This window comes from Mugil cephalus, chromosome 1 (genome assembly GCF_022458985.1).
Source record: "Mugil cephalus isolate CIBA_MC_2020 chromosome 1, CIBA_Mcephalus_1.1, whole genome shotgun sequence".
Taxonomy (NCBI): Eukaryota; Metazoa; Chordata; class Actinopteri; order Mugiliformes; family Mugilidae; genus Mugil; species Mugil cephalus.
The window spans coordinates 37775951-37803325 of NC_061770.1; the positions used below are offsets into that span (position 1 = coordinate 37775951).

Below are 27375 nucleotides of genomic sequence, written 5' to 3' on the forward strand. Positions count from 1 at the left end.
AATCTCTAAAACATAACCCTTATCCTGACCCTTCTTGCATCCGTCAATCAGTTCCTTTAGTCTTTTTTATGCTGTTTTACAAGTTACAAAATCAGCAGATGAACCTCAACTGCTGCAGCTGTAGATTAAAACAATGTGTTATGTGTCATTAATGTTGTCTGTGCCTCAGTATTGTTAAACCTCTATGCAGTCGCTTTTATAAAAACACAACTTTTAGATATCTGATGGTCAAGTCCTCCTAGATTACACTACCTCATTCTGCAATGTCATTTAAGTTAAGTATTTTGTGTAGAAGCATTTTTAGCAAGTGCTGTTCTCCTTTTAGATGTTAACTTAAATCCACTTCCTCAAAACCAGTGACAGACAGCATCAGTCTGAGCAGGCGTAGAAATGAAGAACCAACCCACCTCTTTACGTTGAGTTTACTCTGAACTGTAGCACAGATCAGTTACAATCATTGTAGTGGTGGAGTCTGTACGCACAATGGTGAACTTTACCTTGATACCAGTGTTAATCTGCACTTTCTGTAAGTACATCCTTTACATGTCCTCTGTGTAACTGTTATCTGATTATCTATACTTTAAACTACCAGAATTGATACTTATCTATTGATACTCATTGGTAATCTTTTGTTTCAGGTTGTATCTCTGTCTCACCTTATGAATTTCACACTGTGGAGGCTCAGTCTGGTGAAGAAGTCACACTGCTATGCTCCAGCTTTAGCATTTTTCACTCACAGGTTAAATGGTTCAAAGTCGTCAAGAGATCCGAGCTCCGCTGCGTCACCTTCATGTTTGACTCTGTTCATCCTGCTTCAAACAGTGATGGATTTAAAAATGGAAAATTTGACGTTAGTTCCAACATGACCACTGTCTTTCTCAAAATCCACTCGCTGAATTCATCTGACTCTGGACTGTATTTCTGTGGCTATTACATATTCAACAATAATCTTGTTATTACGGAGGCAACAAACTTAGAGGTCCAAGGTAAGAATTTCATCTTCTTTCTTTTGATTTTGCTGAACGTTGTGAGGACATGAATCCAAGTTTAAGGCTTTACATTCATGAGAATATTTAAATGCTTGCGTTCCTCACATTAAAAAAGTGTATTTTGCCATTTTATCCATTAATTACACATAAATCTACAAGACAAATAACATTTAATTTAATCTAGTTTAATAATCTGTTTTGTAGAGGTGATTCTGGAGTTAACTAATCTGATGATCTGGGTCCTCGGAGCTCTGACGGTTTTCCTTTTCGTGGTCATCACCTGTCTGGTCGTTAAAATCAAAAAGCTTCACAAAGGTACTTTTGCTTTAGTTGGTGTTGATGATTTTTAAGCAGTTTTTGTGATGACAGGCAAATCCATAATTTCCTACCCAAATCTATGAGCAGAAATTCTGTTAACCACTCAAACTCTGACTCTTTACAGTAGCTCGCGTTGAGGAACAGAAGCCGCAAGAGACACAGGTAGAATTCATTAAGTATTTACATTAATGTGTTTCAGCAGTCACTACAATCACTTTCTTGACTGGATATACTTTGTTTCTTTCCTCAGAGACAGAGCTCAGACGACCTCGACTATGCAGCTGTGACTTTTCATCCAAAAATTGAAAGACACTACAGGCCTGCCTCAAAAGCAGAAATAGAGCCAGATGTTATTTATTCAGCCATAAAATAGTATCACGAAGCACGTGGAGCTGCAGAACGGAGTGGAACTGCTGCAAAGTGGGCATTCTGTACATCATAATCATGACAGTAAATGCAGCAGTGTCATATTCAACTGTTGTTTCAACCATAAATGGTCAACTGTGGTCGAGGGTCGTCTCTCGCACTGACGAAAAAAAGCAAACACTTTACAGCTGGTCTAGAAGCACTGTACAACTGTAAATGCATTGACAAAATCATCAGAGGAACCCTGACCTCTGAAAGTTGTAAAAAATATTCTGCACAGCCTCGTGGAAAATTATTAACTGAATGTTGCACGTTCATGCACAACAAAGGCACAGCAGATGCGCTTAGCATCCATCTCTTCTACACTGAGATGTGTTTGCAGCTATGTGGTAGATGTCTATCATACATAACTGATGTGAACGCAAATGTGAAGCTCTATTTATCTACAGCTTTATATTTATCAGAATGCTTGGCACAATATTTGTCACGAGTCTGTCAGGCTTCTGACAGATTTGTGATGGAAACTAAACCGCGTACAGGATGGAGATCAGCCGACTGGTGAATTGGTGCAGCTGAATCAACGACAGTGGAGATGATTGTGGACTACAGGACCTCCCCATCACCCTGTGCGACTCTACATTCAACACTGTAGAGTTCTTCCAGTTCCTGGGCACCATCATCTCCCAGGACTTCAAATAGGAGCTGAACATCAGTGTCCTCATCAAGAAAGCACAACAGAGGATGGACTTCCTGCAGCAGCTGAAGAAATTCAACCTGCCAAAGACAAAGATGGTGCACTTCTACACTGCCATCATTGAGTCCATCCTCAGCAACTACATCAACACCTGGTGCTGCAGCCTCTGCTAAGGACAAGAACAGACTTTAGCGTGTCATTGACTCTGCAGAGAAGGTGATTGGCTGCAGTCTGAAGTCCCTCGACGAGCTGTACACTTCCAGGACTCTGAGGCGTGCAGTTAAGATTGTGGCTGATCCCTCTTACACCAGACACAGACTTTTTAACAGACTCCTGCAATCCATTGAGTGCAGGACCACTTGCATGGCCAAAAGTTTCTGTCCATCCACAATGTCTCTGCTCTGCAATATCTATGCTGATGCTGTAAATGTCCCTTTTCTTGTATGTTTGAGTGTGTTTATGTTTACAATTTATTTTATCTCATCTTATTATAAATTTCTTTCTAACAAACTCCAAGGAAAATTCTTTGTATATACATATATATATTTGGCAATAAAATATTTTCTGATTCTGATTAAACCCAATATTGCTGTCTTCTTGCAGTTATGACCAACATTTCATATGGTAGATATGTAAGGATGTTTGTTATGTAAGAGAGTGTAGGAGGGGTAGACAATTTTAACACTGGGGGAAAGCAAATGAGTCCTTACTACTTGGGTGTCTATATTAGTTATGGAAGAGGATATCATAGAGATTAAGCATGATATTTGACAAGAGATAGTTCCCTAACCCTAATCCCAACCACAACCCCAACCCTAACCCTAAGCCCTAACCCTAATATCTAAGACATAACCCTAATCCTGACCCTTCTTGCATCCTTCAATCAGTTCCTTTAGTCTTTTTTCGTGCTGTTTTACAAGTTACAAAATCAGCAGATAAACCTCAACTGCAACAGCTGTATATTAAAGCAATATGTTGCGTATCATTAATGTTGTCTGTGCCTCAGTATTGTTAAACCTCTATGCAGTCGCTTTTATAAAAACACAACTTTTAGATATCTGATGGTCAAGTCCTCCTAGATTACACTACCTCATTCTGCAATGTAATTTAAGTTTAGTATTTTGTGTAGAAGTATTTTTAGCAAGTGCTGATTTCATTGTAGATGTTAATTTGAATTCACTTCCTCAAAACCAGTGACAGACAGCATCAGTCTGAGCAGGCGTAGAAATGAAGAACCAACCCACCTCTTTACATTGAGATCACTCTTAACTGGAGCACAGATCAGTTACAATCATTGTAGTGGTGGAATAAGACTATTAAAGACTAAAATCAGACTATTGCTGTCCTCTGGCAGTTATGACCAACATTTCGTATGGTAGATACAGTATGTAAATGTATTGGTTGTGTAAGAGAGAATAGGAGGGGGAGACAATGTGAACATTGGGGGAAAGTAACTTAGTTCTTGCTACTAGGGAGTCTACATTAGTTATGAAATTGGATATCATAGAGATTAAGCATGACATTTGACAAGAGATAGTTCCCAAACCTTAATCCCAACCCCTAACCTTAAGGCATAATCCTAACCCTGATCTCTAACACTTAACCCTGATCCCGACCACAACCTCAACCCTAACCCTAAAAACTTACCCCTAATTGTAAACCTAACCCTAAGACCTAAGACCTAAGACCTAACCCTAATATCTAAGACATAACCCTAATCCTGACCCTTCTTGCATCCTTCAATCAGTTCCTTTAGTCTTTTTTATGCTGTTTTACAAGTTACAAAATCAGCAGATAAACCTCAACTGCTGCAGCTGTATATTAAAACAATGTGTTGCGTATCATTAATGTTGTCTGTGCCTCAGTATTGTTAAACCTCTATGCAGTCGCTTTTATAAAAACACAACTTTTAGATATCTGATGGTCAAGTCCTCCTAGATTACACTACGTTATTCTGCAATGTAATTTAAGTTTAATATTTTGTGTAGAAGCATTTTTAGCAAGTGCTGATCTCCTTTTAGATGTTAATTTGAATTCACTTCCTCAAAACCAGTGATAGACAGCATCAGTCTGAGCAGACGTAGAAATGAAGAACCAACCCACCTCTTTATGTTGAGTTCACTCTGAACTGTAGCACAGATCAGTTACAATCATTGTAGTGGTGGAGTCTGTGCGCACAATGGTGAACTTTACCTTGATACCAGTGTTAATCTGCACTTTCTGTAAGTACATCCTTTACATGTCCTCAGTGTAACTGTTATCTGATTATCTATACTTTAAACTACCAGAATTGATACTTATCTATTGATACTCATTGGTAATCTTTTGTTTCAGGTTGTATCTCTGTCTCACCTTATGAATTTCACACTGTGGAGGCTCAGTCTGGTGAAGAAGTCACACTGCTGTGCTCCAACTCTAGCACTTCTCCCTCACAGATTCACTGGTTCAGAGTCAAGAGATCTGGTCTCTGCCGTATCGCCCTCGTGTTTGACTCTGTTCAACCGGCTTCATACAGTGATGGATTTAAAAATGGAAAATTTGACGTTAGTTCCAACATGACCACTGTCTTTCTCAAAATCCACTCACTGAATTCATCTGACTCTGGACTGTATTTCTGCAGCTTTTACATATTCAACAATGATCTTTTTATCATAAATGCAACAAACTTAGAGGTCCAAGGTAAGAATTTCTTTCTTTTGATTTTGTTGAACATCAGGAGAACAAGACAGTTCAAGGTTTTATATTCATCAGGGTAGTGAATTTCTTCCTTTCCTTGCAGTAAAATTGCTCAAGTGTATTGTGCCATTTTATCCATCAATTACACTTAAAACTACAAGACAAATAACATTTAATTTAATCTAGTTTAATAATCTGTCTTGTAGAGGTGAAGTTAACTAATCTGATGATCTGGGTCCTCGGAGCTCTGACGGTTTTCCTTTTCGTGGTCGTCATCTGTCTGGTCGTTAAAATCAAAAAGCTTCACAAAGGTACTTTTGCTTTAGTTGAAGTTGATGATTTTGATGTATCACGTCTCTTTTTAAGCTGTTTTTGAGATGAAAGCTCAATCCACAATTTCCTAATAAAATCTATGAGCAGAAGTTCTGTTAACCACTCAAACTCCGACTCTTTACAGTAGCTCATGTTGAAGAACAGAAGTCACAAGAGACACAGGTAGAATTCATTAAGTATTTACATTAATGTGTTTCAGTAGTCACTACAATCACTTTGTCATTGTCATTGAATGTTTTTCTTTACTGAATATGCTTTTTTTTTTCTTTCTCCAGAGACAGAGATCAGACTGAACCGTGCAGCTGTGACTTTTTATCCCAAAACTGAAAGACATGACAGATGTGTCTCAGATGGAGAAGTGGACTCAGATGTTATTTATTCACCTGCAAAGTAGTATCAGTGAGGACCTGGTGCAGCACAACAGAGTGGAACTTCTGCTTTATCATGAACCCACTGATTGTTGTGACCCATCGCAATTCTCAAGCCAGAAAGTCAGACATTTGACAGAGAGTCACGCAAAGTGGGCATTACCCTTTTTTATGTTCCTGCTTCTATGTTTCATTCTGTACATACATAATCTTGGCAGTTGTTTTTTTGTACAAGATTGATGGACACTATCATAAGAGTCACCCTCACCTCTGAAACTTGCAAAAATATTTTGCACAGTGGAAAACTTATTAACCGAATGTTGCATGTTCGTGCACAGCAAAGCCACAGCAGAAGCGTTTCGCATCAATCTCTACTGCACTGAGATGTGTTTGCACGTCTATCATAAATAACTGGTGTGAATGGAAATGTAAAGCTGTATTTATCTGCAGCTTTATATTTGTGAGAATGCCGATAATTCAGCATGCCAACTCATGCTTTACCATTTGTTTGCCATTTTATTTGCCGGGGTGAGGATGAGGTCTTTTTCTAAACTTAACGTAAATTCAACTAAACATAAGCAATGGAAATGTCTTAATTTTGTTCAAATAAAGGTCTGATTTCAGTCCAAATTGTTGTTGTTTATTGCACACTTGACCCAGTACCTTAATTTTATTTGTTTGTCAGTGTATTTTTAAATTGGGATTTTGCAAGTACTAAAGCAGAAAGTGGCTTTACACAGTGATCGGTGTTTCCTATTATTGGCAGATATGCATACTTCCACAACAAGACAGGCATATTTTCTGACCTTTAAATTGCAGAAAATAATACTTTATAGGGATATGATGTTGCAAATGCAGAAGGGGAAAGGGAAGACCCAAATGTAGGATGGACAAATGCGATAGACAGGGCAATCATCCAGGTCATTAGCAGCAGGTAAAATAAGTATTGAACACATCATAATTTCTTATAATAAACATATTTCTAAAGTTGCTATTGATATTTTCACCAGGTGTTGGTAACAACCGAAGTAATCCATACATAGAAAGAAACCAAAACTAATAAGTTCAGAAATTAAGGTATGTGTGATAATGTAAAATAACAGGGAAAAAGTATTGAACACATGCAGAAAAGGAGGTGGAAAAAGGCATGGAAAGCCAAGACACCAGCTGAAATCTATCAGTGATCAGAAAGTCATCCTGCCCCTTGTCAGTGCAAATGAATATCGGCTGGTTCAGTCCAAACTGATGGCCTATAAAAAGGTCATTACCAAGGTCTCACACAAGGAACACCTCATGACAGGTAAAAGCAAAGAACTCTCTCAAGACCTTTGCAACCTTATATTCTTCTAAACTTCTAAACTTCTCAACGTTTCAGTGGGCACTGTTGGGGCCATAATACGGAAGTGGAAAGAACATAATTTGACCATAAACCGGCCACGACCAGGTGCTCCTCGCAAGATTTCTGACAGAGGAGTGAAAAGAATTATTAGAAGAGTTGTCCAAGAGCCAAGGACCACTTGTGGAGAGCTTCATTGCAGGTACAATTGTTTCAAAGAAAACAATGAGCAATGCACTCAAAGGCCACGGTCTGTATGCACGCTCACCACACAAGACTCCATTTCTGGAGAAAAAGCATGTTGAAGCTTGTTTAAATTTTGCTGCACCACATTTGAACAAGCCTGTAGACTGGTCAAGAGCAAAATTTAACTCTTTGGATGCCATAACACACACCATGTTTGGAGGACAAAATGCACTGCACATCACCCCAAAAACACCATACCGACAGTGAAGTATGGAGGTGGGAACATCATGGTGTGGGGCTGTTTTTCTGCATATGGTACTGGCAAACTTCATATAACTGAAGGGAGGATGAATGGAAAAACTGTACCAATACCATGATCCCAAACACGGAGCCAAGGAAACTCTCAACTGGCTTCAGAGAAAGAAAACAAAGCTCAAGAGATCAATACGGGAGGACAAAGACAGGAAGTACCTAAAGACACAGGGTGACGGACTATTTCAAAATAAAACAGGGAAACCAACAAGGAAAACCAAAACTCAGAACCCTGAAGAATTAGAAAGGGTTCAAAAGTAAATACCATGACAGAAAATTGTATGTAATGTTTTTAAAGCTTCCACAGCTCATGGCAGAATATTCAGCCCTGACTTTTATGCAGAAGGGGTAATATAATTCTGTAATATTCTGTAAAGTGGGGTCATGTGGTTCAAGATTGACTCTTAACCAGCAGAGATTGACACATAATGCTGTGTTATGTCAGAACTATGTTGCCATCCGTGAGGTTCCACTTTGGATGCAGACACTTCACACAGGTCCATTGAGCAAGTTGAAGATGACAGCTTACCATCACCCAAACTTGGTTCCAGTGGAAACTTTGAAATAAATCTCCATGGCAATTCAGCACTAACTAGTTGCCTTCCACTTGTGCTAAGAGGAGGATGTATCACAGTCAGACTGTTGCACATTAAATTACTGCACAAACAGCCTAATAAGATATATCCTTGTTAATCAGGATAAGAGAAGCTATATGGAGAGTGGCAGTTCTTTGAGTTGTCTTATTAAGGTTTAAGACAGACAGAAAGCAACCTCTAGAAGTACAGCTACATAGTTACGCAACCAGCATCTACACAACCACCAGCCCCAGCAGCATCGACCAGCTTCTGAGTGTACCTTGAAGCTGAAGGATTTAGAACATGAGGGGTCTGAGATCAGCTTTTAAGATTATTCTTTGTAGTTGAATTGCTCGTGTGAACGTTGTAAACGAGATAGGCATCAAAGACTGCACGTCTCTTTCAACATCTTTACAATGTGCAGTTGACGAGACGCCATGCTGTGCAAAATCTTGATCATGATCCCTCTGATAATAGCTGAACCTCTCTGCTGCCCCAGGAAGTATTTTTATCCTTCAGAGCCCACTTGAAATTACCTTTTTTTCCCCTCCAAATCATTGAGGTGTGTCTGACTGTAGGCTGTATTTCTGTTGTTATTATGTTGTTATTATTAGGCTCAATGTAAGTTTTGTTTATGTGAAAAAATACGTGTCTTCTTTTATGATTATTGAAATAAGGCTTTTATGGAATAGCATATGACAATGTATCATGACTCAATTGAGCTGACTCCTCCTCGTGGTCTCATTTGTGTGGTTGTTAAAATTAAATAGATTCAGTCAATCAATGTATATTTTATATTTGTATATCACCTTAAAGCTTTACAGTTTGTCATTTATTCTCACGGAGAACAGAATATACAAAGGACAGAGGTAAAGACTGTCAAAGGTCTTTGACCTGCAGTAGAGACACAAATGGAGCTAAATGTGGGTTATACTGCCACCTGACAGACTCAGGTAGCAACTGGAATTGCAGCTCAAAATACAACATCAACCTCTTGTGTCATGTGTGGGCAGGAGTTTCCATGACTTCAAGTTTCATCTTTTATCTCTCTAATTTGTTTGTTTTCGATTATTTATGTTTTAAGTCTTCCGGATCCTTTAAGCGTTTCTGTCTTTGTCCGCGCGTGGTGTTTGATGTGGAGCGCCGTGAGTCTGAGGACTGTCCAGACTCTCGCATGGAGAGAGTTAGATTCTGGTTTTCAGCAGTGGGGCACTGAGGGGAGGCTCACGTCATGCCTTATCGGCAGGAAGAGACAGCACTGTGTGGTCTGAGGTGAAAATGAGGGGGTGAAATGTCCCATTAGATAAATAAAGATGAAGTGCGTGACTGAGTGTAAACTGGTTGAATTCTAAACCACTGGTTTTAGCACATTATATTTACCACAAAATGCTTCTAGGCGACAGTTGGTCTTAAAATGTTGGAGAAATGTGGGGAAATTTGCACATATAGTGCTCTTTCCTTTTCTGGTGATTATTTAGAATAGTGGTCATGCTTTTTGTTTTTTCTGAAAGAATAATGCAAAAGATAATCCTTTCAGTTTTCCCATGATGGGCTACAAATCAATGTGGGCCAATGTGTTGCAGACCACCTCCGAATGTAGTCACAGATCAAATCACTGAAATGTGTATTCAGTGCGTTCACACCTGTACTTTAGGCTGGCCACAGAATGGATGTTAATGTGAGGTCTGAACGTGGCCAAAAATGTGTTAACTTCTGACAACCCTAAACCTAGCTGGCTGTTTGGCTCATTACTGATGCATAGTTGGTGCTGCACTGTCACTTTCATAACCTTGAACCTCTTATTTTACGATTGAACATTTCCTGTCCATAAGTCATTTACTCTCCGCCTCTTTCCAATAAAGCCCACTGTAAGAGATCAGAGAAATACAGTGTCATTGCAGTGAGACGATCAGATACACGATGAGGAGCTTCACCTTGATAATAGCTTTACTTCTCTGCATCCCCAGTAAGTGCTAATTATTCAATAACCACCGCGATTTAAAAACTAATTCATAAAGTTGTTATTAGCTTTATTAGCTGAAGGGTACGTCTATTGCTGTTTGCGTCAGGTTGGATCTCTGTCTCAGATTCAGAGTCGCAGTCTGTGACCGTCCATCCTGGGGAGGAAGTCAAACTGATGTGCTCCAACTTTTCCTTCGTTCCCACTGAGATAATCTGGTTCAGAGTCGTCGAGAGGTCCAAGCTCCAGTGTGTCGCCAGCATGATTAAGTCTCTTCAGCCCGCTTCATACTGTGATGCATTTCGAAGTGGAAAGTTTAAAATGACTTCCAACGTGTCCACTGTCTTTCTCAAAATCAAACCGGCAAATTCATCTGACTCCGGACTATATTTCTGTGGATTTTACATGTTTCGCAACTATTCTGTTATCGTCCAGGCAACACATTTAGAGGTCCAAGGTAAGATTTTCATCTTCATTCGTTTAATTTGTTGAACATCGGGAAGAACTGAATCAAATTTTAAGATTTTAGATTCATCATATCAGCTCAGTTCTTCGCTCCTCACATTGAAATTACTGAGTGTACTGTGCCAAGTCATACTTAACTCATATCTAAAGATACAAGACATAAATCACTTTATTTATTTACTTTATTTATAATCTGTCTTATAGAGGTGATTCAGGAGTTAACTAATCTGACGAGTGTGGTCCTTGGAGCTCTGATGGTTTTTCTTGTTGTGGTCGTCATCCGTCTGGTCGTTAAAATCAAACAGCTCCAGAAAGGTACTTCTGTTTTAGTTGATGATGATGGCCAATCCATGACTAAATGTATAAGTAGTACAATTACTGAATATTACTGACCACTTCAACTCTCATTTACAGTAGCTCGTACTGAAGAACAGAAGCTGCAAGAGACACAGGTAGCGTTCATAAGTATTTACATTCGTGTATTTCAGCAGCCACTATAATCACCTTGTCGTGTGTCACTGAATGTCACTTTTTTTTTGACTGAAAATCTTATTTCTTTCTTTCCACAGAGACAGAACTCAGACGACCTGAACTATGTAGCTGTGGCGTTTCATCCCAAAACTGAAAGACACCAAAGGCCTGCCTCAGATGAAGAAATGGACTCAAATGTTACTTATTAAGTTACTTATTCAGCACCTGGAGCTGCTGTTTTATCGTGAATCCACTGGTTGGTGTGGTCCATCGCAGTTCTCAAAGCAAAAAAAAAATTTTAAAAAATTGACTTTGGACACAAAAACACAAAGTGGACATTATTCTTGTTTATTCACCTGTCCGGTTCTGTCTTTTGATTGCTTCATGTTTAAAACTGATTTTTTTTTGTGTTTCCATGGTGGGGGATCCAGCTGACCCGTGCCCTATTGTAGATTACTGAGAGTTCACTTGAGGTTTTCAAGAGCACAGTTTCACATTTAACTGTCGTTTCAACCACTCAGCAGTCGTGCACTGTACAGTGCTGAAACACCCACAATGCAAGCACCTAAGACGGTTTTGTGTAGCTACATATTGATTTAATCCAATCTTGTCTTTGTATTACACTGTCTTGATGTTGCACTTTGCAGTCCTGATACCAGCTCTGTGTTTTGAAATCCTCTCCTGATGGTCGTCTGATGAACTGCAGCAAGAGATTGTCTTGGGTTGAGAGGAACTAACGTCACTTCGAGTTTATGTCATGTTACTCTTCTCCGTCTCAAATGTACTTATTTAGTTTGCTTTAGATTTCAGTCAGAGGACAAAAGGGTGTGATTCTCTCTGCCTTTTCAATGTGATTGGTGCTTGGTGGTAGAGAGCGTAATAACCCTAGGGCTCTGAGCGTTGCTCGTGTCACTTGTTGACAGGAAGAGACAGCACGTTGCGGTCTGAGGTGAAAATCAAGTGGTCAAAGCTGCCTTTAATGGAATAAACAATGAAGCGGTAAACACTGTGTGGCTTTCATCGACAATGGAAACTAAATTCTCAAGCTATGCGCGGCGCCTGCAGCCCACGGTGGAGTCGAAAAATTGATCAGCAAAAGATACAGCTTAGGACTTTAGAGCGCGATCGAGTGTGAACATGGTGAAATCTAAACCACAGGAAGAGGTTGTGAGCTGCATGGTATTTTTTCCTGTGTATAAAGTTCACATTGCAGCAGCCACACAGGAACCTTCATCAAGTCTGCCACAGCTTGTGAACACACAGCCTCCCTGCCAGCTTGACTATTCAGATAGTTTTGGCGGACTTTATGTGTTGAACGACAAAAGAACAGCAACACACACATCATCTGAAGTTGTAGTCTGATTGGCTGTAAGAGCATCCAATGTCAGAGATGCCACCCTGACAGGTCAAAGGTTGGCTTGGTGTGTAACAGGAGGTTTATAGACCCCTCCATGGCCTACGTCACTGTGACATCACAATGTCAACTGGAGGCAAAACAAGTAGAAGCTGGAGGCAACACTGTCACTGTCAACCATGAAAATGTCGTCTTGCTGTATTTATGGTGCAAAACCGAAAAATCGAACACACTAACTTGAAATTGTATCACATACCAGCCACTGCCCGTCGTAGACAACTTGGCTTTGATTAAAAGAAAGGACTTCTTAGCTAGCTAACGCAAAGTAAGTTACATGTGTCCAAGCAGAAGTTGCATTTACTACGTTACCCTCCACAGTGGTTCCACTTACTTCTTGTAATATCTTTGTCGGAGAGGCCTCACTTGATAAAGACAGACCCTTTGTGTTCATATGGACAAAAGTCATCATTCAAATTCTATTGCAATTCTTGCACCATTCTTATCCTTTCAAGACATTTCCCCAGTGTCTTACGATTTGTATGCCTTCAACGTTTCTTCCATGTAGGCGCTGGATTTCTCAATTAGATTCGTGTAAATATTGGTCATTGCATGGTGGGCTGTCCTGTCAAATCCTCCATCACTCACTGGATGAATTTGACAAATTACGTTAAGTTAATAATTATTTGGGGAAAACTTGTTACACATTAACGCTAATCACGAGCTAACACAACACAATGCTTCTGCTTGGACACCCCTCAAAGACGCAACTAACATTGCATTACCTAGCGGTTAGCATTAGCATGTAACAAGAATCCCCTAAATAAGGATTAACTTTAGGTAATTTCAGTCACAATTTAGTCCAACCCATAACGTTATCCAGGTTGAAACTGATGATGCATTACATATTAACCTGACCTAATATGTAGTATGTGCATTGTTGATTGTTTCACTCTAATTCTTTCTTTTAATCGCCAAAGCCAAACCAAAGTCGACTACGACTGGCAGTGACTGGTATGTGATAAAACCTCCAGTTAGTGTTTTTGATTTTTCGGTTTCAGCACCAAAAACACAGCAAGACAACATTTTCATGTCAGGATTGTGGAGGTGATGAAGGAGGTGAGGACCCTAATGCAGGATGGCAAATGATGAGGCAGGGAATCCAGGGAAAAAGGGTACTTCATGAAAATAAAAGTAAACAAAAGGCGCTGCAGAAGGCAGGATAATCCAAAACTCAAGAAACATGGCACAGATACAACAGAACAAAAACAACAGGAACAAGGGGCATGGAAGAAACGCATGGAACACAACGACGTGACAGGAAACAAAGGGAAGGCAGGACTATAAATACACATGAGGACTGAGGGATGACAAGACGCAGGTGAGGCGAATCAGAGCAATCACACAGGGAGAAACCAATGAGCAATCAAGGACACATGAGGAAACAGGAAATCAAGAAACTTAACAAAATAAAACAGGAAACTCAACACATTCACAAATAAAGGACAAGGACACAGAACCATGACATTTCATGGTTGAAAGTGACAGCGTTCGCCTCAAGCTTCCTTCCATTTTGCCTCCAGCTAACATTGTGACATCACAAAATTCGCTAAATGCTAGTTGATAAACCAGAAGGCCAGTGACGTCGCCTTCTGGTTTTGGACTTGTTGAACTTCTTAGAGCCACAGTTGACCATATTTTGGACAAGTGGGAGGTGCTGGGGAACAATTTATTAAAGCCATCTCAGGGAAAATTTTCACTTTTGAGAGCTGGTGACTACTGCCATATTTTACATACAGTCCATGGAGCCAATATAACCACCTAAGGAGCAGCTTCTAGTCAAAATGGTGAAAAGCTCTTTTATGCTGTACAACAGCTCGGTATACAGGCTTGGCTTTGAACAGGTGAGGACCATGTTTTATTTGTAATTTTGTAAATTAATTGTAGATCAGAGAAACATTAGATGTTCACTTACATCACAGGCTGACGTGTCCCTCAGCGCAGAGTGTGCACTGTACTTAAAACACGTACAACACTCCGCCTCTTTCCAACTAAGCCCCCTATATAAGACCTGAGCATAAAGTGTGACTGCAGTAAGAGGATCAAACACACAATGAGGAGCTTTGAAGTGATAATATCTTTACTTCTCTGCAGCCTCAGTAAGTTCTGACACTTAATACTTCAATGTCCACTGCTGCTATGACAACTTCTGTCTACAGCTGTTGCTTTATAGACTGAAAACTCACTCTCCACCACTGTATTGTGCTTAAAAAAAATGAAAACAACTGACTGTTTTTTTTCTTAAGGTTTAACATTTCCTGCTCGTAGGTCATTTATTCAGAAACGCATATAACACCCCGCCTCTTTCCTACCAAGCCCCCTGTACAAGACCTGAGAAACGAAGTGTCATCACATTGAGACTATCAAAGACGACACGATGAGGAGCTTGACAGCACCGACAGCGTTACTTCTCTGCAGCCTCAGTGAGTTCTTAGACATTATTCAACGTCCACTGCTGTGATAAAACCGTTCACTGCAGCTGTTACTCACTCTCCTGTTGTGTGTTTTCAGGCTGGATCTCTGTCTCTGCTTCTGAGTCTGGGATTGTGAACGTCCAGCCCGGCAAAGAAGTCACACTCATGTGCTCCAACAACTCTTTACGTCCAACTCAAACATTCTGGTCCAAACTGATCAACACAACCAAGATCAGATGCATCTCTTCTATGTACGGGTTTAGTGGAGCTACTGATTACTGTACAGGATTTGAAAATGGAAAATTTCACATGAGCTCCAACATTTCTGATGTCTTCCTCAAAATCAAACAAGTGGATTCATCTGACTCTGGACTTTACTTGTGTGGATATTACGAGAAAGGACATACATTCATGGATGTGAAACATTTAAATGTTCAAAGTAACAGTGGAGGTTTCCTGTGGTTTTTGTAGAACATTGTTGTGATATGTTCTTTTTGAATTTAGTCTTAGAACGGATAAACTAAAAGACAATTCATATGATTTTGATCTCATCGTATATCATTAAAGGCGATGGGGAATCCCGTGATGGTAATGAGGATTTTGCCAAGAGTGGAGGCAAGAATGTGGTTACGATCTTATTGTGCAAGCTGCTAATTTAAGATTTATATTTATATGTTCAAGGTAAGAGTGGAGTCTTGACTAGATTCAGAATTTCTGTCTCACAATTAACTTAATGTCATATTTCTCATATAAGGAAACGAAACCAGCGATTATGATAAAGTCCAGTGTAAAGGTAGGAATCTGTTAAATGTTTGTACGTGATTATTTAGGCTGCTCATGTAAGATTTGATGTTATTTCTAAAAGGGACTAAATAATTAAATACATTTATCTTCCTTGAAGTAGAATCTGACTTACCAGCAAGACTGACCAGTGTGATCCTTGGTGGAGTGACTGTTCTCCTGTTAATGGTCACCGCTGTTCTGATACTTCAAAGAGGTAGCTTTTCAGTGCTGCTGCGTCTGTCTGCACGTTTTCATACACAGACAGGTGGAGTGAATCCCCTAATCACAGCGGATGTGTTTGAAGCAGGAAAGTTGGACGAGAGGATAAGAGCGACTTTGAAAAGGGCCAAACTGTGATGGCTAGCTTAATGGCACATAGGTCTTCCATATGTGTAGCAATTAAAAGTGACCCAAGGAAGGAAAAGTGGTGGTCAGAGTCATCATAGTTTATTTCATATGGGGCTACGTAACCAAAAGAACAGTCAGAGTACCCATGGTGACATATGTCCACTGCAAATAGAGCTTACAATGGACACCAGAACTCCCTTGCATTTCCCTTACATCGTACAGATGGCAGCAATCCTTGCTAGTGCATGGGGTTGCATCCAGTCGGCTGCAGTGTTCAGGTGGTGATTCATATCAAAGCAAAATCCACATAAACGCCAGTACCCAGGCTTCCCAGAAGCACAATGCATCATAATGAGATCGTCTGTGTTATGTACTTCACTAGTTGGTGGTTTTAAAGTTGGGACTGATCACTGTATATGTTCTACTCATGTTTATATCTTATTATGTTTCTTTTAGCCAAGAATGAAACACAATATCCACATAAAGATCCGGTCAGTCCATCTTTCCATTTCAGGATCATTTGTGTCCTGTACATTTAATCATCTCAAACTGTTTGTGAATCCAACTGAGTATGAGTTGACTGACTCCTGTTCACAGGATCTGGACTCTGAGGAGCTGAGGGCTGCAGCCATAAGAAGGAGGGTGATGTCTGCCTCAAAGAGAGAGATGGAGACTCATGTTATCTACGCTGCCAGCAGATAGACTCAGGCAGCAGCTTCCCCAGCAAAGCTTTGTCCTATATATCTGCTTGTATTGTCTTGTGTAACCGAGGGGAGGGGTTACAAACAAATCTGAATCTGCTATAAATAAAAAACACTTTTATTCTGGAATATATGTGTTAGAGTTTTCTCTGTGTCGCAAAAAGTTATTTTGTGTAAAGAGTGTGATTGGTGCGTGATGGAGTAGGAGGTTGTGTTGAAGTGAGAGCTAGGGGTGGACGTGTGCAGACAGGAAGAGGCAGCTCAGTGTGGTCTGAGCTCAGACGGGGTGAAGATCTCGAGGCGGTGAAACTGTGAATACGTGCAAAATGAGATCAGCATGTGCAGTTATCGCCACACATTTTAATATAAAAACTGAATGAGTAGACAGAGTAGACATCACAGACCACTGACTCTTGTGGATGAGGGTATTACCTGGAGAACAGAGTGGCAAAAGTGGGAAAGATTACACATTACACCCTGATAGCACTAGATGGAACTAAACAGTTATTGAAGAATCATAAAAAATAAATATTCATCACCCTACATTACTTATGATGCAGCCTGAATGCTGTCAACTATGTATGTGTCATGCAGCTGACATACAGTAGACTCATCCCTAAAGAGGAGCAGACTACAGGCAGCTTCTAAGACCATTTTGTTTTTCAACCCCACCCCCTCATTTTTTTTTCTTTCATTTTCAAACCTGCCATCTTCAGCCAACTCCTGCCACACTTTGCACAGCTCCCTCTAGAGCCATTAATGCATTATACAACTCTGTTGACATGTACTGGTCCCTGATGTAAACACCTCTGCTTCAGCACTTTAAAGTTAAGTGTGGTTTCCTCACTTTCATCTGCTTCGTCGTCTGCCCACACTCATGAGAGACACTATGTACAGAAAACTTTTACAGAGGAATTTTAATAAAATTGTTTTTGTACAAGATTATGATGCTGTAAGTGAAGTTGACCTTTGACCTTTTGGATATAATTTTACCAAATTAGACATCTGTCTTTTTGTTTGCACTATACGCTCACAAATTCTTCTTTTATGAAGTCTTTGTGACCTTTGACCTGTCTGACTACCCGCGGCCATATCTGTTGCCAGTTTTGAGTCATCAGTGTGGAAAGATATTTGTTAATATGCAAGTTTTGTACATTTATGTTTGTACTTTTTTCTTTTATTTTACTAGAATTTTACTTATATTTTATTTTACCAGATTTTTGCCCATATTTTATTTTTTTTCTAGATTTTTACTTTATGTTATTTTTCTAGATTTTTATTATATCTTATTTTTATTTTACTTAAGTTTTATTTATAGACCAAGGATAAATCACTTAAATAAAATCTGCCTGATAAAGTGAAGTAGACCAAAAGATCTTCAAAATCTAAACATTTTGCCGAGATCCAAAGAAATTCAGGAACAAATGAGAAACAAAGTATTTATCTGATCTATCAGTCTGGAAAAAAGGTTATAAAGCCATTTCTAAAGCGTTGGGACTCCACAGCAAACCACATTGAGAACCATTATCCACAAATAGAGAAAAGATGGAATAATGGTGAACCTTCCCAGGAGTGGCTGGCCGACCAAAATTACCCAGGAGCTCAGCGACAACTCACTCAAGAGGCCACAAAAAAGACCCCACAACAACATCCAAAGAAGAGCAGGCCTTACTTGCCTCAGTTAAGGTCAGTGTTTATAACTCCACCATAAGAAAGAGACTGGGCAAATACTCCCCCCAGACTCATTGCTGTTTTGCTGCTTCAGGACCTGGAGGACTTGCAGTGATAAATGGAACCATGAATTCTGCTGTTCCAAAACATCCTGAACAAAAAAGATCCGCCCGTCTGTTGGTGACCTCAAGCTGGAGCCAACTTGGGACAATGATCCAAAACACACCAGCAAGTCCATCTCTGAATGGCTGAAGAAAACCAAAATGAAGACTTTGGAGTGTCCTAGTCAAAGTCCTGACCTGAATCCTGTTGAGATGACCTTAAATAAAAAGTGGTTCATGCTGGAAACCCCTCCAGTGTGACTGATTACAACAATTCTGCAAAGATGAGTGAATCAAAATTCCTCCGGAGCACTGGAAAAGACTTGTTGCATTTGTCGCTGCTAAGGGTGGCCCAACCAGTTGTAGGTTTAAGGGGCAATCACTTTTTCACACAGGGTCATGTAGGTTTGGACTTTGTTTTGCAAAAACTAACCAATCAGGAAGGGGGCCACATTTTTTCACACCACTGTAGTGGGCTTAAAAAAATGAAAACAAGAGACTGTTTTTCTTAAGGTTTAACATTTCCTGCTCGAAGGTCATTTATTCAGAAACGCATATAACACCCCGCCTCTTTCCTACCAAGCCCCCTGTACAAGACCTGAGAAACGAAGTGTCATCACATTGAGACTATCAAAGACGACACGATGAGGAGCTTCACAGCACTGACAGCGTTACTTCTCTGCAGCCTCAGTGAGTTCTTAGACATTATTCAACGTCCACTGCTGTGATAAAACCATTCACTGCAGCTGTTACTCACTCTCCTGTTGTGTGTTTTCAGGCTGGATCTCTGTCTCAGCTTCTGAGTCTGGGATTGTGAACGTCCAGCCCGGTGAAGAAGTCACACTCATGTGCTCCAACAACTCTGTAGGTCCAACTTACACATTCTGGTCCAAACTGATCAACACAACCAAGGTCAGATGCATCTCTTCTATGTACGGGTTTAGTGGAGATCCTAAATACTGCACAGGATTTGAAAATGGAAAATTTCACATGAGTTCCAACATTTCTGATGTCTTCCTCAAAATCAAACAAGTGGATTCATCTGACTCTGGACTTTACTTTTGTGGATATTACGAGAAAGGACATACAATCATGGATGTGAAACATGTAAATGTTCAAGGTAAGAGTCGAGGCTTCCAGTGGTTTTTGTAGAACTTTGTTGTGATATGTTCTTTTTGAATTTAGTCTTCGAACTGATAAACTAAAAGACAATTCATATGATTTTGATCTCATCGTATTTCATTAAAGGCGATGGGGAATCCCGTGATGGTAATGAGGATTTTGCCAAGAGTGGAGGTAAGAATGTGGTTACTATCTTATTGTGCAAGCTGCTAATTTAAGATTTATATTTATATGTTCAAGGTACGAGTGGAGTCTTGATTAGATTCAGAATTTCTGTCTCACAATTAACTTAATGTCATATTTCTCATATAAGGCGACAAAACCCCACCCAGCGATTATGATGAAGTCCAGTATAAAGGTAGGAATCTGTTAAATGTTTCTATGTGATTGTTTTTGAGAAAGTCAAGCTGAATTCAGTTTTGTCCTCGTAGAGCCCAATGACGTAACAGAGCTTACGAGTATGATCCTGGCCGCGCTGGCTTTTATTCTCATAATAATCATCATTGGTCTCCTCGTCAAAGTCAGAAAACTTCAAAAAGGTACATCTGAAATCTGCACCTGGTTCTCTTTGGTTGTCTTCTAATCTCCTAACTGAGATTTTATTTATTTTTTTTTTCAAATCACTTACCTGTAGCTGTTGATGAAAACCCCAATCCTGAAGAGATCCACTACGCAGCGCTCAATTTCAATAAAAAATCAAGAACAACCCATAGGTGTCCGCCGGAGAGGCAGCTGGAGCCAAACGTGGTGTACGCCGCCACCAGATAAACTCAACTTAAAGTCAGACGTGAAATGCAGACATGCTGTTTTTGTTCAATCTGTTCTTATTTTATCTGTGGACACAACACCGTGATTATTAAAGTGGGTGAGAACATGATAGGTTAGATGTATAAGGCGGTTAGATGTAGACACCGTGTACAGATTTCAACAGGAAGCAGAGTTGATGTATATGTGTAAGGGTAATAATGGGCTTGTGAAAATACTCGTTTTCCACTGTGGTGACAAACACTGCGGTAAGTGAAGTTCCAACCACAGGAAGAAAGCCCTGTAGCTCACTGCTGCACGACCGCGAACAACAGAGATTTGCTGATTTCATCAAAAACAGCCGTAAATGAAAGTTTTGCCTATTTTTACCTCCTCCCCCCTAAACCAGATCCACTTGATCTTTTACTGACGTCTGATGGAACCACGACTGAGCGCGTACAAAACCACAACTGTGTGCAAAGGCTACTTTGATGTCTCACCACAGCTGTAGATGAAGAAGTACGCATGTAGTACGTTCATGTGTCTGGGTTTTACAGGTTATTTCAATTACGTACACCGATCAGGTGTAACATTGTCACCACCTTCCTAACATTGTGTAGTGTGGACATGGGCCTTCTGAGGGTGTCATGTGGTGTCTGGTAACAGGATGTTGTTAGTGGGGGGGTCATATAAGTTGATGGGAGGGGCCTCTGTGGATCAACCCATAGATACTTAGTGGGTTCCAGTGATTTTGTTGTTTTTCATGTTTTTGTTTTTTTTTTAGTTGATCCTAAAGCGTTTTTGTGTCTGGCAGGCATCAAGGAGCGTCATTGCTATGAGGTGGGGGTGTCTGGTCTGGTCTGGTCTAGATAACATCCATACGAATTAATGCCAGGTCGAAATGTTTCATTGTATTGTCACAACATGGTCAACATGCTATTTACTTCTCCTGTCAGTGGTTATAATGTTATGGCTGATGTATGCAAAGCTCTGTAAGCTTTATGTTATAGATTTTGTCAAGTACTGAGTTATCTGATGTGATACAGGTAATAAGAACTTGGGGAAAAAAAGACACTGATTGTTCTAATGAGTATTTCTAACCAAAAAAAAAAAAAAAAAAAAAAAGATTTTCTATAGTTTTTTTACTATTTCTTAATGGGATTTACGGGTTAATCGTTAAAAGAAAACCACCAGTGATAAGCTACATTATGACCATAGCTAGGTGTAAAACCACAGCCCTTTTACCAACCAAAGTGTGTTCTCTGTTGTGGAATCCTCAACTGTGACATTGAACATGAATCTTGTGGTGAAACAAAGGAGCGCAAACGTGAGAGAAAAAAACTTACTTTTATCTTTGTAAATTAAATAATTTGTCATTTTGAAATTTTTATTGTACAGTTTAGTCAACATTTGTTTCTGTATTCTTTCCATCTTGAGGCAATGATAGATAAAAATGTTAATTTCACTGTTTTTTTTGTTTTCTCCATGTTTTTATACCAGGTTTATTAATAGCTTCCATCTATTTTCTTTTGTGAAGTCTTCTGTTTGTTAAACATATGTATTGATATACCTACACCTCTTAGAGAGTGCTCTTCACATGGCTATAGAAAAGATGCTGCCATCATCCACCTCTGTGGTTTTCTATGGATGTGTGGGACTAATTTAGTCTGAAAGCTGAAAAAAACTTAACAACCCACCTTCTACATAATGAAATCCCAATGTCATATTACCAGACGTATAATCTGATAAGAAAATTAATGCAAAAGTCAGATTCATTCATTTTCCTGCAGGTTTGAACAAGTGAAATTTAAGACTTTTAAGGCCAAATTTAACCACTACACAAAATATAAGGAAAATAAATTCTTTTAATAAACCTTGTTATGTGTAACACTTCCAGGTCTCATTTGTGGTTTTATTTCTAATAGTTATATTTCATAAAGAACTAGATGGAACAAGTAACTGTGAAAGCCACCAACGCACTGAACAAAATGCGAATGACTTAAGAATTTAAGTCTGGACTAAATGTAATTTACACTTATAATGCAAAATTTGCTTGTATTTAAGACTTTTTATGGCCTTAAATTGGGATTATAAAATATAAAAAAAATGTATAATTTTTTCTTTTTAAATCATCAGTGTACACTGAAAAAACTGAAGTTCAAAAAAGTAAAAAAAATCCTTGGATCCAAATAAATACATCTTATATTCTGTTCAGAGACAAAAACTTTTTTTTTTTTTAACAAAAATCTTAATACAGACACTTATTTACTTTCCTTTTTGTGGCAGAAAGTTGGTCTGGATTTGCCCTGTTGGGAACCAGTTATGATTTGGCAAAGATCTGTCAGGCCAATCAAATAAGAAGCCATGTTACCAGACTTATAATCTTGTAAGAAAAATAATACAAAAGTCAGATTCAGTGCATCTCTTCAAACAGTCATAAACACTTGTCATAAATGCTGCAGGCCCCTTACACACTGAACTGTTTGTATTAGAGCCTCGTCCAAATTATGATGCTGCAGCACCATCTGGTGGACGGAAAAGACATGACACGTAATATCCCGGGACGCCAGTGAACTGAAGTTACAATAAATGTTAGCACAACGGACAAATGCAAATTTTTCTTGACATGTCCGTCCTCTTGTAGAAACATTTATTGTCTACGAGTTTACCATGAGTGGAACATTAAGTAGCAGTATAATGATTTGAAAAAAAAAAAAACTTGCTAAGTATATTACTCAACACAAAGTCCATGTTATTGTTTGAAATATTTTATTCGTGCAGGTCAGAATCCAAAACTAAAAATACAATCTGAAGTAGCGCCAACCTCTCTGTCTAAGAAAAAAACACAAACACTGTGTAATATAAATGTTTTATTGTATTTCTAACTCCCTGATTTAAAGGGTTTAAATGTATATACGGGTGTTTTCTTGTTTTCTAAAGGTCCACTCAGTCTAAAAATATCTACCCTCGTGCAACTAACCCAAAAGTAGCTACACTGAATGCACATCTAAATTTTGAAATAAGACATTTATGAGAAATCTCTTTCATAAACACTCAAAGTCAGCCTTCATATTCTACTGATCCTAACTCTGCTACTGGCCTTCAAAAACAACAACAACAAAAAAATAGACGCCGACATACACTGATCAGCCACAACAATAAAACCACTTGTTACAATGCAATGTTCTGCTGGGAAAATTTTTGATCTTCACCATCCTAAACGCTGTTGCTAAGCTGGTCACCATAGCAACACTTTACAATGGTAGCAGCAACCGTCCTAAACAGGACAACGCACAACTCCACCTCATGAAAACTTGAATAATGCCAAAAAATAACACCAAATACGAGTGCCAGACACCACAGGACTGTTTTACAGAAGGTTCAGAAGTTTAAATTTCAAAATATTAAGGAATTTATAGTTGGTTTGTTGTGGCTGACCAGTGTATGAAGTGGTCAAAATCAATAACTAGCTAAAAAGCTGCATAGCACCAGCTCCTAATAACCTGTAACTTAACACACTTTCACAAACATCAACTAAACAGTTAAACTCGCTGTCTGATCCAGTGTGTTCTTGACTTACCTGCCACCTGTGAAGGTCTCCAGCAGCCTGTGGTGTGATCTCCCCCACCCAGACTCAAGGTAAACCAGTTCTCATGTGGTTTGCGTGCACAACGCTTATTAAAAGGGGTTTTCGACGAGCATGTCACACAAGATCAAATACGACAAACTACTTTTTTTTTTTTTTTTTTTTTTTAATCAACGAGACGATTTTAATAAGCTGCCTATACGGATGATGAGATTTTCTTTTTTTTTCGAGATCCTAGAACAGTATTTGAATCAGTCTTAAACGGTCACGATCATGTCTGTGAACATCACTGCTGCACAAATCGGTTTTATTAAAAATGAAAGTTTGACAATGGTCATATATAAACGCTTTGTTTCCGGCTAAAAACTCTTTTAGCGTTATCCAACGCTCACGCTTACGTATTCACACCAACGCCACATAGAGAGATTAGGTGTTTGTTTTTTGTTTTTACGATTGAAAAGTTTCACATGATGGAACCAACGTGCAGATTAGGTTCAATACTAAGAACAAAATTCAGTTCAGCTAAATCTACAGTCACAAGTAGATCGCCTAGAAACCGCTGCTGAAGTGGTTTCAGCTCCCTAAGGTCACACACAACATCCAAACGAAAGAAAGTACAAATTAAAAAAAAAATATACGCCTAATTCATACGTCAAGCAATAAAAAAATACTACAGCACAATTACACACTAAAACAGTCAGGAGAAAAAAAGTCTGCGAGTGTTTAAAAAAAAAATAACTATCCCCCAGATTTTATAAAGGAAAAACAGACGAGGACGTCGATCGGGGAATTCGGTTTCCTCCTGTGAGCGCCGCAGGGGAACGTAACGCGCTCAGCCGCAGACAGGAAGAGGATAGTTTCACGTGGGGGGGGGGGCGGCGGCGAGCGGCGACGCAGGCGTTCGACAATCCTGGAAAAAAGAGCAAATGACACACATGAACGATCTGCAGCTGCCGAGACACAGCACGTTGTTCCATCTCAGTTACCGATACAGGTTTTTTTTTTTTTGAGCTGAGTGCATCTCCGGACCTGAGACAAGAACTCATATTTAGTGACTACGTTAATGCATCGACGTTATTATTTATTAAAAAACAGCAACCTGTACGCGTGGTTTTTTTTTTTTTTTTTTTTAATTTGAGCGTGCGGGACACCTGACGGGGGCGACTCTGGGAAAGACATGAACACCAGTTTTTACCTCAGACCTATCCTCACCTTCACAATGCCGAGGCCTCGCTTAATAAGCGTAGCGTGTGGGCGGCGGCGGAGGCAGGCGCTCGGCGTAGGGGTCCCGTGCACGTGGGACTCCGTATGCAGGGACCCGGGGGACCGGCGAGAGGCGGGAGCGCTCGTAGGAGTAGCCGTTACCGGCGGGGGGCATCGGCGCGCTCGGCGCCCTCCGGAGGGGGCTGCGCTCTCGGGCGTAGTATGAGGACGGGGGCGGGGGGATGGGCCGACGGTCGTACGGGTCAAGCGACGGGTTCATAAGGCGGTCTCGGACGACGGAGGCGGGGGGAGGAGGCGGGGGCGGCGGCGGGGGCGGGGCGCCGGCACGCTGCTCGTCGTAGGAGGCGATGCCGTACGGCCGGGCCCTGTACTTCTCATAGTAATCTACCACGCCGTACCTGTCCCGCTCGCCCTCGTACGGATAAACGGCTCGTCTAGGGGGAGGGGGCGGCAGTGGGGGGGCGGGGTAACCCGGGGGCATGTGGCCCATGCGGCCCCGCATGTAGCTGGGTGGGGGAGGCTCAGGCCCCTCTCCGGGATAGTGCGGGGGCCAGTAGCCGCCCCGGTCCGGAGGAGGAGGAGGGTAGTCGTCCCGCTCTTCGTGTCTGGGTCGGCTCTTGGAAATCTGGACGTGGATGCGTTTGCCTTAGGGACAAAAAAAAAAACGAGAGCGAGGGTTAAAGACAAAACAAAAGGTTTGAAACTAGACTCATCGATTGTTTTTTTTCCCCGCATCTCTCACCCTGAAACTGCGAGTTGTCCAGTCCCTTGATGGCGTCCATGGCCTCGTCGGAGTTGGACATGTGCACGAAGGCGAAGTTCTTGACCACGGCGCACTCGGAGACGGTGCCGTACTCCTCGAACAGGGCGCGGAGCTCGTCGTCGGCGCCCTTCTCCACGTTGGCCACGTGCAGCTTCACCGAGCCCTGGTTCTTGCCCCGGCTCGCCTCCACGTTGATCGGCGTGCCGTGGAGCTTGTGCAGGTGCAGGCTCTTGATGGCCTTGGTGGCGGCCTTGCGGTCGTCCATGTGGACGAAGGCGTAGTTCTTGATGATGTCGCACTCCGTGACCGTGCCGTGCTCGGTGAACAGGGCCTTGATCTCCTCCTCGTCCGCCTCCCGGGGCAGATTTCCCACGAAGATTTTGACCATTGTTGCTGATCTGTTTCAGGAAGATTGAGACACAACAGGGGCATGAACAGCTGGAAGAGGCAATGACACAATCAACAACACGAATAAGAGTATTTATTAAATGAATAAATAAGTAAATAAACAAAACAAGTCTTCTTATATATGGTACAAAACAATATCCCATTTTTTTTTCTTTGTCAGGCCTGTTCATTGTAAAATGGCTGACGTCAATTCAATGCAAGTGCACACATTTCAACACGAATGGGTGCAAATAAAAGACGTTTTCCTTCATATTAAAGTGTATTTGTGGTGTTTTTAATGTTACACATCTACAGTGAAGGGAAATTAGCTGAACGAGTCCAGGTCACGCCTTTGATAATGAGCTTCTGCTAGCTGTTAGCTTGGTAGCTAAATCACGCTCATGCACAACGTACTGCAGCCGATGTTAGCACACACGCACACACAGGCAAGAAACACGTTCAACAAAATCAAAATAGAGTCGATACGGCGAAATTGTGATATAAACACGCCAACGCGTACCTTAACGGGGTATTCCGTTTATAATGAGCACCTATAGCCGACCTCTGTTTGCTGTTTTCTGTGTTTTCTTTCACCGCAAGCTACTACTAAGCTAGCGGTCTCTTCTTCTTCGTCTGTGCCTTTTCCTGCACGTCAGCCACACCGCCACCCACCGTCCAGGAGGCGCCATGACAGGTTTATTATATTATATTGCATTAAGAATCACTCTTAGGTCAACAAGTGCAATTTCTTTTAGTACAGTCACAGACAAAATACTAAACAAATCCAAAAAATTGATCAGTTCTATAAAAATACATAAGAGATTTTGGGTATTTGGATCATTTTGTTATTAAAAGACACATTTTTCTGTTGCCGTGCTTCATGTCTATACAAAGCCAGTACATTTGAAAGCTCTTCAGAGACAAAAATGGCTAAAACAAGGAACCTAACGCAGGAAACACACCTGAAGATTCAGATTCTCAGCTAGGAAGGGTACAGCTGCCACCAAATCACCAGGAAGTGCAGATGCTAGTCCTTCAGTTGGATAAACTCAGCAGAAATACAGACGAACC

The 27375-nt window shown here is 40.5% G+C and overlaps 3 protein-coding genes and 1 long non-coding RNA gene across 7 annotated transcripts; 3 read left to right on the forward strand and 1 right to left on the reverse strand.

The window, feature by feature from the left end:
- The first annotated feature begins 483 nt into the window (after positions 1 to 483).
- LOC125019327 lies at positions 484 to 1680 on the forward strand. The gene is made up of 5 exons (XM_047604061.1): positions 484 to 526; positions 639 to 986; positions 1194 to 1304; positions 1435 to 1469; positions 1558 to 1680. The coding sequence occupies exons 1-5, from the start codon at positions 484 to 486 to the stop codon at positions 1678 to 1680; spliced, it is 660 nt and encodes a 219-aa protein (XP_047460017.1).
- Positions 1681 to 15356: 13676 nt separating this feature from the next.
- Positions 15357 to 16828, forward strand: LOC125003691. Its single transcript, XR_007112261.1, has 3 exons — positions 15357 to 15871; positions 16462 to 16496; positions 16603 to 16828. It is a non-coding gene; the product is annotated as an uncharacterized LOC125003691 (long non-coding RNA).
- Positions 16829 to 18881: 2053 nt separating this feature from the next.
- On the forward strand, positions 18882 to 22237 carry LOC125003678. 2 transcript variants are annotated; one of them, XM_047577757.1, is made up of 6 exons: positions 18882 to 19168; positions 19257 to 19598; positions 19727 to 19774; positions 19914 to 19958; positions 20032 to 20139; positions 20235 to 22237. In XM_047577757.1, the coding sequence occupies exons 1-6, from the start codon at positions 19123 to 19125 to the stop codon at positions 20366 to 20368; spliced, it is 723 nt and encodes a 240-aa protein (XP_047433713.1). In that variant the 5' UTR covers positions 18882 to 19122; the 3' UTR covers positions 20369 to 22237. The 2 variants fall into 2 exon arrangements, with proteins under 2 accessions (XP_047433713.1, XP_047433723.1); XM_047577767.1 differs by lacking the exon at positions 19914 to 19958 and having other exon boundaries at positions 18885 to 19168.
- Positions 22238 to 24075: 1838 nt separating this feature from the next.
- On the reverse strand, positions 24076 to 26962 carry LOC125022543 (RNA-binding protein 4.1-like). 3 transcript variants are annotated; one of them, XM_047609275.1, is made up of 4 exons: positions 26825 to 26962; positions 25897 to 26315; positions 25143 to 25799; positions 24076 to 24840 (listed from the first exon to the last, which is right to left on the reverse strand). In XM_047609275.1, the coding sequence occupies exons 2-3, from the start codon at positions 26303 to 26305 to the stop codon at positions 25165 to 25167; spliced, it is 1044 nt and encodes a 347-aa protein (XP_047465231.1). In that variant the 5' UTR covers positions 26306 to 26315; positions 26825 to 26962; the 3' UTR covers positions 24076 to 24840; positions 25143 to 25164. The 3 variants fall into 3 exon arrangements, with proteins under 3 accessions (XP_047465231.1, XP_047465222.1, XP_047465240.1); XM_047609266.1 differs by having other exon boundaries at positions 25897 to 26329; positions 26825 to 26950; XM_047609284.1 differs by having other exon boundaries at positions 25897 to 26355; positions 26825 to 26937.
- Between the last annotated feature and the right edge of the window lie 413 nt (positions 26963 to 27375).

Coding starts and splice junctions, on each gene's coding strand:
- LOC125003678 (XM_047577757.1), top strand. CDS start 19,123: ATGAGGAGCTTCACAGCACTGACAGCGTTACTTCTCTGCAGCCTCA. Junction 19,169..19,256: donor GTTACTTCTCTGCAGCCTCA/GTGAGTTCTTAG, acceptor GTGTGTTTTCAG/GCTGGATCTCTGTCTCAGCT. Junction 19,599..19,726: donor GAAACATGTAAATGTTCAAG/GTAAGAGTCGAG, acceptor ATTTCATTAAAG/GCGATGGGGAATCCCGTGAT.
- LOC125022543 (XM_047609275.1), bottom strand. CDS start 26,305: ATGGTCAAAATCTTCGTGGGAAATCTGCCCCGGGAGGCGGACGAGGAG. Junction 25,800..25,896: donor GGACAACTCGCAGTTTCAGG/GTGAGAGATGCG, acceptor TTTGTCCCTAAG/GCAAACGCATCCACGTCCAG.
- LOC125019327 (XM_047604061.1), top strand. CDS start 484: ATGGTGAACTTTACCTTGATACCAGTGTTAATCTGCACTTTCT. Junction 527..638: donor AGTGTTAATCTGCACTTTCT/GTAAGTACATCC, acceptor CTTTTGTTTCAG/GTTGTATCTCTGTCTCACCT. Junction 1,470..1,557: donor AGAAGCCGCAAGAGACACAG/GTAGAATTCATT, acceptor TTCTTTCCTCAG/AGACAGAGCTCAGACGACCT.